Below are 14,011 nucleotides of genomic sequence, written 5' to 3'. Positions count from 1 at the left end.
TTAAACGTTTTTTTTTTTTTTTCCTAATTTATTCCTGAAGGCGATTGTGTCCTGAGTCGACGCACATATCTGCATAAGTCCGAAAGCTTATTTTAAAGAAATAGTTATGCTAATTCTGTCATGACAACAGATTTCTTATTCTACAAATGTTCATGTCTACTAAAAATCCATCACTACAACCTTGATACCCTCGCCTTCATATGTGCCTTAAAGATAATCAGAACTATCGAATCAGCTGGAGTCGATGCCATTTGATGTTTCTGTGTGACGTTGATGATGATGTATTGGGAATTTCATCATTCATCTTTCATCGCCAAATGTTGAGCAAAATCCTATTACAGAGATAAACAATAGTTCTAATAAAGATTCTTCTTTGCGTCAGTTATGATTTCGCCGTATATTTTAATCCAGTGATTCAGCTGGAGTGATTAAAGAGACTCATTAGCAGAGACGGAGATTATTATTATTATTATTATTATTATTATTATTATTATTATTATTATTATTATTATTATTGTTGTTGTTGTTGTTGTTGTTGTTGTTGTTTTTGTTGTTTTTTACTGACCGATTTTCCTCAAACGCAGAGTCAAACCTGTTGGATGAAATTTTACTCTAATGTTTGTATACCTGAATTTTTTGTGCTTTGAACATTTTCCATCGACATATGCTGGCAAATGCAAATTATGAAATTGTTGCAAATCAACTGAAAAGTGCGGCGGTGGGAACTAGGTTTATTTGCTCACGTGGCTTAAAATTTGGAACTGTTAATACGACTTTGAGACTAGTCCTTTGTTTTACTCGGATTTGAGGATATGTACTACCGCAAGTGTGGCAATAGCGTTTCGTGTAGAATGCAAAATCTATTAAAGAATTACTATCGTAATTTGCATCCGGCATGTTCATATAATGATAAATGACAGTTGTTTATTTCATACCAATCCGTATGCAAATTAGGCATTGGCGGCCATGTCAAAAATGATGGATGCTTTGAAGCTCGGCTACGCTAGCTTTCAATTCATCTTTTTCTCTTTGCTTTCAGTTTTAACCGAATAATTCTTATGAAATTTGTCAGTGGTTTAGTTCCCGCATAATTTCTAAGAATGAGGAGGTTTTCATTGTTATGGGAGTTCCAAGTACAAATAGGACAGCTTCTTAAGTAGATCATTTTGTTCCCCTTTAGTAACAAGTCACAAGCCACGTTTAGGTTACCTAATATTTGTCTGTTTTTTTAGTCATCTTGCTGTCCAAGGGGAGCCATTGTTTAAAAGGAAGTGTTAATGGTGGAAGTACAATAAAATCTTCTGTATAACTAACTTTTTGTGTTCTGTATTTAGATTCGAATCCTATGTGTTCATTCGTTTATTCATTGAAAATTCATTGAAAATTGTTTCATTCGTTTATTCATTGAAAATAAAAACTACGTGGACTCTAAAAATACTTTTAAATTAATGCTCCAGCTTGTTATGGCAAACTGAACTCTTTGTAATAATTTCAAAACAAAAGCAAAAAATGTGAGCGTTTTTCGAAAATAGTTCATCCAATTCGTTGGTAGTTTCCAGTAATATAGGTTCCGATATTTTGATAGGAAATTATTTTTATTTCCCCTGATCCTCATACCTTTTAGTGATATCCCATTCTAAGTTTTTTTCTTATTTTTTTTATCTCGTACGAGATCATTGGTACAGGAAAAAATAGAGAAATTTATGATAACTTGTTGAAAACACACCCATAATATTCCCGAGTTGTAGATGTCATTACACCTATGGCCAGTTGTCTGTCGATTACCCGTGGCCTAATTATGGAGTGAAATCCATGCAATATAATTTAATGTTTTTCAGCTTAAAGTTTGTGAAGCAGATCAGCTATACCTCTTTCGTTTCCGAGAGAGAGAGAGAGAGAGAGAGAGAATCAATTTTAATTCTCTGCACAGCTTGAGTTTAGAAGACATAAGAGAGAGTCTCATGGTTTCGGTTTTGCGTTTTCTAAATCGGATCAAGAAAAGCCCTTCCATTTTAGAGAGAGAGAGAGAGAGAGAGAGAGAGAGAGAGAGAGAGAGAGAGAGAGAGAGAGAGATTAATTCTCCGCCACAGATAACTCTTCATTGTCGATAGAATCCCAATCGAAAGGCGAGCAGGGAACGATTTAGATCGGGTGATAAATACCGAGGAAAAAACTTATACATTTTCTTTTGTGGGTGAGGTCCATACGTAGCGTCGTCCATTTTTGGGGATAAGGATTTTTATTGGCTATTGAAAGAATGGCTTTCCGGGAGTAATATACTCTTAAGAGCTTCTTTCGTTCCTTTTCTTCGCCACTTTTTCGATCTTAGGAAAAGTGGAACGGAGAATTATTTTATTCTTATCGTAATTCTTATTTAACCTTTTCGCATTTATACAATGTGGTCGATTGTTTTTGAACTGCAAAGTATTCCTGACCTTTCCAGCGTCATAAACTGTAGTTTTAATGACTTGCAGGAAGTATAATGTTTCTTATTTTCTTCACCAGCGAGCTTCCAAGAGGCATTTATATATATAAAAAAAATAAATAAATAAATGGACGGTGGTTGATCATTCGGTACGCCCTTCCAACTTAGTATCGGAAATTCCATTAATTTCGTCTTATCTCCTCGCCAGTGTTCTTATCTCCTCGTCAGCGTTTTCATTGCTGCCAGGAAAGATATTTTTTTTTTTTTCTTTTCTGGATTTAACTCGGCATTAAAGCTTGAATACTAGGCTCTTTTGAATGTACTATCTTTTTTATCGTTTCCTGATTCATATTTAGTTATTATTATAGTGTGGTACATGCTATTGCTTGTTTTCTTTTGTGATATTATTTACATAGGTCCTAAATGCGTTCATGTGTCGCGACCATCTTCTGTTTTACTAAAAGGCAAGTCAGTTTGGATCTCAGTTTATTTTCTTTTGTTTTTGAACAAAGCAATTTATTATTATTTGATGGGTTTAGTGTTGGTACTTCCTTTAAGAATCATAACTCGTTAATTAAAATAAGAAAATCAGAGCATTTCAACTCGTACATTGTCAGATTGAAAACAAACCAAATTCTGACTCGCTTTCATAGCTAATCTCAGAATTTGGAACAGAATGAAAACTGCAGATGATCCGAGTCGAAGTTGTGGCGACAACTTTGAAACTGTTGTGTGGCCTTATAACGACACATTGAAAAGTTTCTCTACTTCTCTGGTGGTGCGTGGATGGGTGGACTGAATGTTCTAGAAACAACGACTGGGGAAAAGTTTGTGACTGTTTTAGAATGTGGGATGAGTGTTATTTGTTACGGGACATTTGTGATTCTGCTAGAAAAGAGACTGAGTCGGTGATTTAAATTGTGCAGAGGGGCGGAGATGACACTGAATTGAAGTAATGTTACAGTTTTGTTTTTTCTTGTATTTATTTCTTAAACTGAATTTCACAAGCAGTAAACAGGAAAGGCACTATTGTGCTTGACAAATATACGTTCCTTACAGAATTATTTTCTATAAATTTCATGTGGATGATTACCCTTGCAAAGGTATGAACTCTATACGAAAAACTTCACGACAACTATAGACAAAATCACGCACTTCAAGTCTGGTTTTCTGCGTCAAATATTGTTGGCCTGGCTTTTGAAGTAAAGCGTCCAAGAATTTACTCTGTACCGAAATATATCACACTTGGTGACTGACTCTTATTGTCGTCTGAGCAAATTGGGAATAAAGTTCCCTTATGTTAATGGGTGTACTGTCTTTAGGACCGAGTCATACCGGTTGTAATCGAGGCCCTACCAGGATTGGGTACTACCTCCCCCTTGCTGAAAAATCGATGTAAGCTTTTAATCATTAAGTTGAATTTTGTTGAATATCAGCGTTTTCAAATACAGGTTTTATCTGCAAAAACGTATTTCTTACTTACAGTATAGTATCTTCACGTATGGAAATGGTAAATCGTTTTAATACATACAGAGGGTGGGACATGGAATCTCATTTGATGTAGAGCTTAAACGAAAGTTGAATAAAACATGAAATTTCAGAATTTTTCCTCAAACTTTCATTGTTACGTTGTCGACTGAGACCGTTTTGTAATCGTATGTAATCGGGTATTGTAAAAAAGCACAAAGGAAATCCTCTTCTTAGACCTCAGCACTTACCTTCAAAGAATAACAAAGAATGTAAGTGAATGCTATTAGAATTCTCAATTATCATTCACCTCATGATGCGTTATGCAAATATTCGTCAGATGGTGAGGCATTTGAATAGCCAAGGTTCTCGGAATACATATATATATATATATATATATATATATATATATATATTATATAGATATATATATATATATATATATACATATATATATATATATATATATATATATAATATATATATATATATATATATATATATATATATATATATATATATATATATATATATATATTTATATACATATATTAATATATATATATATATATAGATATATATATATATATATATATATATATATATATATATATTAATAACTTGATCACGAAGTATATAAAACGTGATGCTATGTATAAATAAAGGTTTTTGCCCCGAAGGAAAAAATGAAAAAGCGAGATAGCCGAGTACTTTCGGTCTTGTTCCGACCTTTTACTAAGGCAAACTGATTTTACAGAGGAAAACATAGTCAAAAGAAGGCTTAATATCTAAACTGACACTACAAGATTAGCAATAAGGTCGATTTCACTCTACAGAAACGAGGAAACGCCTGAGGGTTTGCCTTAGTAAAAGGTCGGAACAAGACCGAAAGTACTCGGCTATCTCTCTTTTTCATTTTTTCCTTCGTGGCAAAAACCTTTATATATATATATATATTATATATATATATATATATATATATATATATATATATATATATATATATATATGGAAGATTGCCTGCGCGATAATAAAGCTGTTTCAGTATGGATCTGTAATGATAAAATGGCCTTAAAAATTCCAACAAGTTCCCTTCAAATAAAATAAATATGTCAGATAGTGAACTGAAAAACTAAAGTAAGTATTTGTCTCAGTAAATATTAAAAATGATGCACCTGTACTTTACGAACTGGTCGTCCAAAAAGGATTGGTAAAAGAATACAAGGGTCTCGATTTTCGATTTTATTCTTATTGACACCGTCGTTCACCTTTACATATCTCTGCCATTTTATTAACTGTACAGAATAATAATAATAATAATAGTTTTCTAAAGGGTCCACAATAATACAAAGTGTTAAGAGTCCGTGTATAATTTTTAAGACTTTACAAATAGCTTTCGAACCCTTCCCTGGGTTCATCTTCAGTCCAAAATCTTCGACTGAAGATGAACCCAGGGAAGGGTTCGAAAACTTTTTGTAAAGTCTTAAAACTTATACACGGACTCTTAACACTTTGTATTATTGTGGACCCTTAAGAACATTATATATACTTTCGCGATAGAGAGACTCTTGTAGAGCTTTTACCTAACCTTTGCGTACGATCAGTTCATAAAGGAAAAGTGCATCATACATTCTCATAGATTCCCAAAAACTGTTTAATATTTACTGAGATAAATACTTACTCTAGTTTCTCAAGTAGCTGTCTGACATATTCATTTTATTTGAAGAGAAATGTACGCTGGGCTGTATCTTCAGTATGTCATTCATTATCAAGTGAACTCGGTGACTAATTGTCACAAGTACTCTGCAGTTACAGATACGGAAACGCTCGGTCATTCGTCTTGTCTTGTCTTGTCTTGTCGTGTCTTAATGAAGCCTCGGTTTCGAGTTGGCACTGTAATAGATCTTCTACTGTGTATCCTCTCTCAGGACTGATTCTTAGTTACTCATCTATTACTTTTATTGGTTTTAAGCAGCTTTCTGTGAATTGTGAATTACCTACTCAGTATCCTGTCATCATGATGAGTATTCCAATGCTAATATTTTCAGAATGATTCAATTATTAGACGCTCTCAACTTTAAGAAGATTGTTATAATAATGAAGTGTTTAATCTTGAGATTAGTATAGAACTGAATATTTTCTGGGCTACTCTCAAACCAGAGTGTAATATAGTATGTTCTCCAGTCAGCGAAGATTTCTTTCTAAAGTTCTCGTGATATTTTTCTGTTTTCAAGCTGCAATATTGTTTTGAATGAATATATCCATCGTTAAGCAAATCGTATCTCATTGTACTATGTTTTGCTGATGAATAAAAGGCTCCATTACCCGATGGAATCAGGTCGCTTTACTTGTATCTTATTAAAAATTTGTTAATCTTATTTGAAAATGTTTCAATCAAGCAGCTATCTCTTGAGCTTCTTGGATGGAGGACGATTGCCGAACTGTTAATACCAAAGATGATGAAATGGCGATAATGAACTCTGCTTCAAACAAGTAGAAAACTCGGCTAACAAGGAAGTCGAAAATGAGATATTTATTTTTCTGGATGCTGTTGCTGAAGGGACTACAGTAGATTCACATCAACCATGCATTTGATGTCTCGGCCAGTCCCTTACGACGCTCCTAATTGGTTGTTGATAAGCCAATCACGATCGAGTTCACATAGGCAGGATGTATGTTCTACCTCTCCTGAAAGACGTATCCCTCAGGAGAGGTGGAACATAGATCCTCCCCATGCGAACTCTCGAGGAAGAGTGAAGGTTTTCAGCCCTGTGATTGGCTTATCAACAGTCAATCAGGAGCGTCGTAAGGGACTGGCCTAGACATCAAATGCACGGCTGATGTGAATCTACTATAGCTACAAAGAGCGCAAAGGGTTAAAGGCGAAAGCCTCCCACGTCGTTAAAAGCTTATCTTAGTTTTACCAGACCACTGAGCTGATTAACAGCTCTCCTAGGGATGGCCCGAAGAATTAGATATTTTTACGTGGCTGAGAACCAACTGGTTACCTAGCAACAGGACCTACAGCTTAGTGTGGGATCCGAACCACATCGAAAAATGAATTTCTGTCACCAGAAATAAATTCCTCTGCTTTCGCGTTGGCAGAGTGGCGAATCGAACCCGGACCCAGAGATCGGTAGTCGAGCACGTAACCCTCCCACGTCGTAATTAAAGGATGAACGAGGAACCCAATCCATTCTTAAACGAGACAGCAACTATTGGTGGGTTTTATGAGGGACCAAACTTCGAAGCAAACACCGAAGATTAATTTTTGGAGACCAGGGCCCCGTGGAATTGGAGAGGCATCGCCGACCTTCATAATAGCACGCTTTGCACGTTCGTCCCAGAGTCAACAACAATACTTTCGGCCGCAACGTTATAAATACAGAACAGTGGCGCCATTTCGGAATCAATATCGTGAGATCTCCGTCTCACTTTGCAAACAGAAAATTCCGAAATGAGTCGCCGGGTGAAATTGCTCTCCTCCCCCAGAGAGGAAAGCGAAAAAGAGAGGAAATTGCCCGCGCATCATCGTCGGATGATTATCGTGAAATTGCAAATGAGTTCAAGCTACTTGGCCCTTTGTGCCTCCTGCCCGCTTTCTCTCTCTGTGTTGGTGTAACGTTTCGGTGGTTCCATTTTATCAGCGGCCGTTATTTATCTGGTGGGCGTAATTGGTGTTTGAGGCCTTTGGCGGAAACTATAGGGTGGGTTTAAACAGCTGCCATTACTGATATCCTTTTCATTACTGTTATTGCTAGCAGTGTATGTGAAATTAATACCATTAATAGGATTAGATTTGTCATTTTTGTGCTGTTATTCATATATTATATGTTTAGATAGTATTTCTTGTTGACCTATGTGAAATAATTGAAAGACAAATGTGATGAGCAATGACATTCTTTGAAATGAAAGATAGATATCGGCTTTAGCTCTCACGGAGACAAAAGTGAATGTCCTTTGTTAGGAAGAATCTGCTGTCTCAGATGTCACATTGACAAAACCTGAGTTTGCTGGAAGATTCCTCAAAGGATGTGTTCGTGTATGCGTCTGTTTCTGCGGGCGGAACCAGTGAGAGATAAGTGTTATTTAAAATAGATTACTTTCTTACAAGGAAAATATAACATAAAAAACCTGTCATTTTGAGAATCTCCGAAGTTACGAAATAAGTAATGAGGTCGTCACGAAGTCTTTCTGTATAATGAACCAGTTACTATGTCAGTGACGTCATTTAAAGGGAGTGGTCTTACGAGAATGCTCATTCGTTTATACGTCACGTTTTACCTCCTCTGTGAACTTTTTCATATAATTTGCAAGGCACTATCCGCCAGCTTTGTCGTGAAGATGAAGGGTGCGTGACAACCACACAAAACTTTTAACATGGACATTAGAGGAACTCTGTCGGTTTGTTATCTTGTCGGCCTCTGTGAACCGAATTATTACAAGTTTTTATAATTCATATGGTGTTGAACATGTCGAAGAGAGGAATTTATTTACTGCATGACTATTTAATATTGTGGAATTAAGATGTCGGAGTTTTAGGGAAAAGTGTCTAGCTTTGCTTATCATTTGTGGGAATTGTTCAGTTACCCCGATAATGTTTCAAACAATCCGTTTTCTTGTTCGAGCCCTGAGGAACAAGATGTTCTTTCTTTTGTAGCTGTCTCGGATAGATAGTTGTTTTTCTTTTGAGTAATAAAATATTTTTTTTGTAGTTCAGAGTTTAATTCAGTGCCCAAATTAACTTTTGCAAATGTCTTGTGCGTTGATTAGAGATTCCCAGCAAGCCACGCTACCATATTCAGTATTAGTGCCTCCTTTATGGTTACACATATGGCTTTTATTATTATTATTATTATTATTATTATTATTATTATTATTATTATTATTATTATTATACACTTGCTGCTGGCAACAACCCACTGAATATATTTCATTGTACAACCGTCCAAAATTCATGGCAGTCACGATGCCAGATAACCCTCCTTCCGGTCTTGATAAACATTGCCGTCAGATGTGTATAGTCAGTCATTACATAACAAAACTGTCCCGTAGAAAAATCTCATTACTCTGTGATGGTAAACCTGTAAAAATCTATATATATTGCGCGACCTGCCGTCTATAACAAACTATTTAAAAACAATTTCATTAACCATTCCCAGTCAACCTATTCAATTTTAATGTTATAAAAATCCTTTGTGGTAAAGGTGCTCAAATCACGCTTGGTCATTGTGAGACTAGATTTCCTCTCTTAAGTGATGTCAGTTTAATTTAGGGAGCAGAGATGAAGGCAGAAAACTACTTTGTCGAAGCGAAGGGTTATGAAGGACTGATCAGACTTCATAGGTTTCAGTGTTGGCATCCAGAATTGGGTATCAGTACCAGAACACAGGAGCAGATAATATCAGAGAAGCATTCTCAGAATTTCATGGTGCGAATAAAGAGACCCAAGGCCAGAGTCGTCAGAGGCAAAAAACGGAGTCATAGAATCTCATTGTTACGAGTGAAGTAATGGTCCGTGACTTTATGTACTCGTATAGGAGCTGAGTTTCTTTAAGTAAATTACCGTCACTTGATCTTCACCCACAATCCCTTTCTGATCACATTCCAAAAACTACGGTTTCCTCTCGCGGAACGTAGTGACGTTAGAAGTTTCTTTGAAAGTTGCCTTCGATGCGTTCTTGTTGAATGGACATTCCAATCAGAACTTTTCTATGGAACGGGAACGGTTCCTGTTATGAGAGAAGTGTCTGATAGTTCAGACACGGCCTCACGATTTGATATCCCTGCCGCAATAGTGTCGTGTTAATTCCACATGGAAGAGTTAGTTCTCTCTCTCTCCTCTCTTCTCTCCAGTTCGGTCTCTCTCTCTCTCTCTCTCCATCTCTTCTCGCTCTCTCTCTCTCTCTCTCTCTCTCTCTCTCTCTCTCATATCTTCTTGTTACTTACACCAATGTTTTGGTATTCCCGAAACGTTGGCGTAAATAAAATGAAGAAATTATATCAGGTCTACTCGTTGTCCTTTTCATTATTAAACTTAAGCTCACCAGGAGCGAAAATCTTACAAGTTTTATATATATATATATATATATATATATATATATATATATATATATATATATATATATATATATGCATATACATATATGAAAATTATTAAGCCCAGTTTTGTTTGTGCTGGTCATGGGTGTGTTGAGTGAAGTGATCAGGAATGAAGAGCTGTGGGAATTGTTGTACGCCGATGGTCTGGTGATTACTGCTGAAAATGAGGAGGACCTACAGAGAAGGGTTGGAGAGTGGCAGGAATCTTTAGAGACGGGTGGCTTAAAGGTGAATGGAAATAAAACAGGTTTTGCTGAGCAGTAGGGAGGATAGAGACAGAATAGTAATACAAAAAAGAAGAGGCTCGATTATAAAACAGGCAAAAAAGTTTAAATAATTAGGATCTACTTTAAGCCAAGAGGGAGAATGTGAGGCTGAAGTTGACAGTAGGATAAAAGCTGCATGGGCGAAGTGGAGAGAGGTAGCTGGAGTAGTATGTGTTAAGAAAATGCCAATCAAGCTAAAAGTCAAGATATATAACACAGTGATAAGATCAGTGTTAATGTATGGAGCAGAAACATGGGCTCTGAGAAGAAAAGAGGAAGTTAAGCTTGAGAGAACAGAGATGAGAATGCTAAGGTAGATTATGGGAATATCGCTGCTTGAGACATTGGAAAATGATGAAATAAGAAGGGCAAGCATAGTAAAGATTACAGAAATGATAAGAGTCACGATTGAGATGGTATGGGCATGTGTTGAGGATGGATGACGAGGAGGGAGTGAAGAGCGCTTAGGAGGAACCTGTTAGAGGAAGAAGATCAAGAGGGAGACAGAAAATTAGATGGCGAGATAAAGTGAAGGAAGATATGGAGAGAAGAGGTTTGGTGGACGATGATGCCTTTGATAGAAGGCAGTGGAGAAGGCACATCAGGCAACCGACCCCTTAATGTAGGGATAACGGTGGGAAAGAAGAAGACATATATGAAAATAATGGTATTCCAATGTTACTCTAACGTGTTTTAGTATAGAGATGACTTCATCCCTGATTCCTTGGCAGATATATTTAATCCTGGATATTATGAGAGGGATGATAAGCTATAGATTTTGTATTGTGTATTTGTGGCTCCTTAAACTGTGCCCAACAGTATCTACAATATTGTCCTTGTCATCCCTGAGCATTCCTTAAAAATGGGCCCACTACGATATTGAACCCGAGGCTGCGTGTAAAAATTCGTGGCTGATTGAAACTGGTTGAAAAGTGCTGACAGTAAACAAAGGTCGTGGCAAGGGGTTAACGACCTCACGTGTTGCTGTGGTGAACATTTGCCTTTTGTAATTTTAAACTTCTCTCTCTCTCTCTCTCTCTCTCTCTAGTTGAATGAAAAAAGGGTCAAGAAAATACTCGAGAGGAAGCGGTTTATTCGCCTCTGGAAAGATGGAAAGTCATTGGGAAAGAAACCAGACTTGAGAATTCCATTAAAAAGTTCAAATGGGGCATTTGATGTCGCAACTAACGTTGTGTTGAAGTAGGAAATACAGAAGTTCAGTTTTATACATAGTATATATTATTATTGATATGTCCCGTCATAGTTTTATTTCCTTTCATCCAACTTGAAAGTGATACCTATTTAAGCATACGTATTTACATGACAGTCACTCTTAATAGAATGATTCAACAACTTGAACCTGCCATTGCTTGAACTCAGTTAAATTTTCCCTGCCTTGCTTTCTTCTCTCCTTCCTAGAAAGAACAGCAACGAATGTGCCTTGTGGTGGACTTTGTCCAGTTTTGAATACGGCATTTTAGAGTCAAGGAGAAGTAAATTTTCACCAAAAGAAATCTAAATCAGACAAAAGTATACCGCCTACATAGCTATTTTCCACCAAGGGGGTTAGCGCCGCCAGTGCACCTCGTGCGGTGCACTGTAGACATTATTTAAGGGTCTTCGCAACGTCCCTTCGTCCCTTAGCTGTAACCCCTTTCATTCCTTTTACCTCCTTTCATATTCTCTTTCTTCCATCTTGCTCTCCACTCTCTCCTAACAATTGATTCATAATGCAACTGGGAGGTTTCCCTCCTGTTACACCTTTCAAACATTTTTACTGTCAATTTGCGTTTCATCGCTGAATGACCACACAGGTCCCAGCGCTTGGTCGTTGGTTTAAATTCTGTATTCTATTCTATACAATAAATAATTATTAACAAAAAAACATAAGTTTTAACAAACATTTTTGCAACCAGCATCATGAAAAAAATGTACGAAGTTCTACTTACTTGATTGTGGAGTAACTTCCGTATTTCTTAAATAAAATCGTCGACTCGTCTGACGAAATTTCCATCGAAGGCGTTCCTCCTCCTCCTCCTCCTCCTCCTCCTCCTCCTGGTTTTTCAAGGGACATCGTGTTTTATTGGTCACTCTTGTAGGTAGTCATGTCAACAGTTCTTTTTTTTATGTTTTCTTTGGTCTTACCCTTATTTTCAGAGGGATCTTTCTGATATTAACGCAATTTTATACGTCCTGATTGCACTGGTACGTAACTTTTATATAAAGAGAAAGAGGATATTGTATTTGGGTATAAGTGGAGAAGAACTTGAATACAGAAAACACACACGCACCCACACACACACACACACACACACACACACACACACACACACATATATATATATATATATATATATATATATATATATATATATATATATATATATATATATATATATGAATGTATGTGTGTATGCATGTATGCATTTACGTATGTATGTATGAGTTGTGGAATTTCATTTTACTGCATGAAAGTACTGTAATCATCTCGTATCTTATTTTTTATGTCATTTGCCAAGGTGTGAAATATTGATATATTTTCTTTTAATACCTTCTTTTTGGGATTGTTAGTTAACTTCACGATATACCTGTACGTGACAACTGCGCCCATACTCTACTATACGTAGTGTCCTTGCAGCCTCATTACAATAATCTGACAAGCCGGTGGATACTGTCGATCTAACCGCGTTATATCAATCAATTAATATTGGAAAACCAGACGTGAGGTGGAACAATGAAGAATCTTATCTAGTTGGGTAAAACACACCGAAAATGACTAAGCTTTGATGACGCCATGAGGTGGTTTCATTGTTTCTGGACCAACAATGTTTTTTTTCAAGTGCGGTATAAGCTTTCTGTTTTTGTAATATGAATTTTTTTATTAAAAATTTTAGCTAATAGTTTTTATTTATTTTAGAACAAAAAGATGTTAAATTTGAGATTTTTCAAAAGATGCAAAGTTGAGGTTTGAAGTAGTTTGTATTATTATTATTATGAAATAAAGCAAGCCGTTAAAAAATGAAGGTTATGTATTTAAGAGTCGAGAGTGCAAGATCCATCCTAGGGACGTTATGTAGCGTCCTATTCTATACGGAAATTTACGGGACATTGGTGGTGGAATTTGCTGGACCGGATTAAACGACGAATGTCTAAACATTGAGTGTACCACCAGTTAACCCTTGTAATTACGCAGAAAAATTGAAATACGAATACATATTGCTAATTGTTTTTATTACTTTTGCACAACTCTCTCTCTCTCTCTCTCTCTCTCTCTCTCTCTCTCTCTCTCTCTCTCTCTCTCTCTCCCCTGTACAAGTTATATATTCTGTTAATAGTTTTAACTCGGAATGCTGTATTACGGTGAACCAAGTAAAATAAAATCCACCCATAGGAGTGACGCAAATTTGGCAGTTTCTCGTGCTCATGTCTTGGGGTGAGTATTCAGCGAATCGAGGTAATGTCTCAGGAAAAAAATTCACGGGGACAAATGTCACAATTTCGGTTTGGAAAAAAGTCACATTAATTTTTCTTAGACTGTGACCCCCAAGGGTTTCAACCCGGCATGTATCCACCTTTGCGGTGTGTTTAGTACAAGCTCGTTTGGTTTACCGTAAAAATAGAAACAAAACTCTGTAAACTAATTGTGACTTTTTTTTCTCCAGCCACAATTGTGACATTTTTTTCCTCTGACATTACCGGCCTCAGGGAATATGGTACTCTCAGGATCCAGAGAAAGTGGGTACGCTTTTGG

At 36.4% G+C, this 14,011-nt stretch overlaps 1 protein-coding gene across 2 annotated transcripts in view; it reads right to left on the bottom strand.

The window, feature by feature from the left end:
- The window catches only part of LOC135217704 (uncharacterized), a 64,966-nt gene that overhangs the window by 47,963 nt on the left and 2,992 nt on the right, over nucleotides 1-14,011 (bottom strand). The window contains exons 1-2 of one of the 2 annotated variants that reach the window (XM_064253690.1): nucleotides 12,812-12,830; nucleotides 12,210-12,473 (exon numbers count right to left, since the gene is read on the bottom strand). In XM_064253690.1, the coding sequence (XP_064109760.1) occupies nucleotides 12,210-12,334 (125 nt within the window). In that variant the 5' untranslated portion in view covers nucleotides 12,335-12,473; nucleotides 12,812-12,830. Of the gene's footprint in view, nucleotides 1-12,209; nucleotides 12,474-12,811; nucleotides 12,831-14,011 lie in introns of those variants that run through there. The other variant, XM_064253689.1, reaches the window with a different exon arrangement.

Source organism: Macrobrachium nipponense, chromosome 7 (genome assembly GCF_015104395.2).
Source record: "Macrobrachium nipponense isolate FS-2020 chromosome 7, ASM1510439v2, whole genome shotgun sequence".
Classification (NCBI taxonomy): Eukaryota; Metazoa; Arthropoda; class Malacostraca; order Decapoda; family Palaemonidae; genus Macrobrachium; species Macrobrachium nipponense.
Note: the sequence above shows the minus strand (reverse complement) of the source record. Positions and strands in the feature narration are given on the sequence as shown.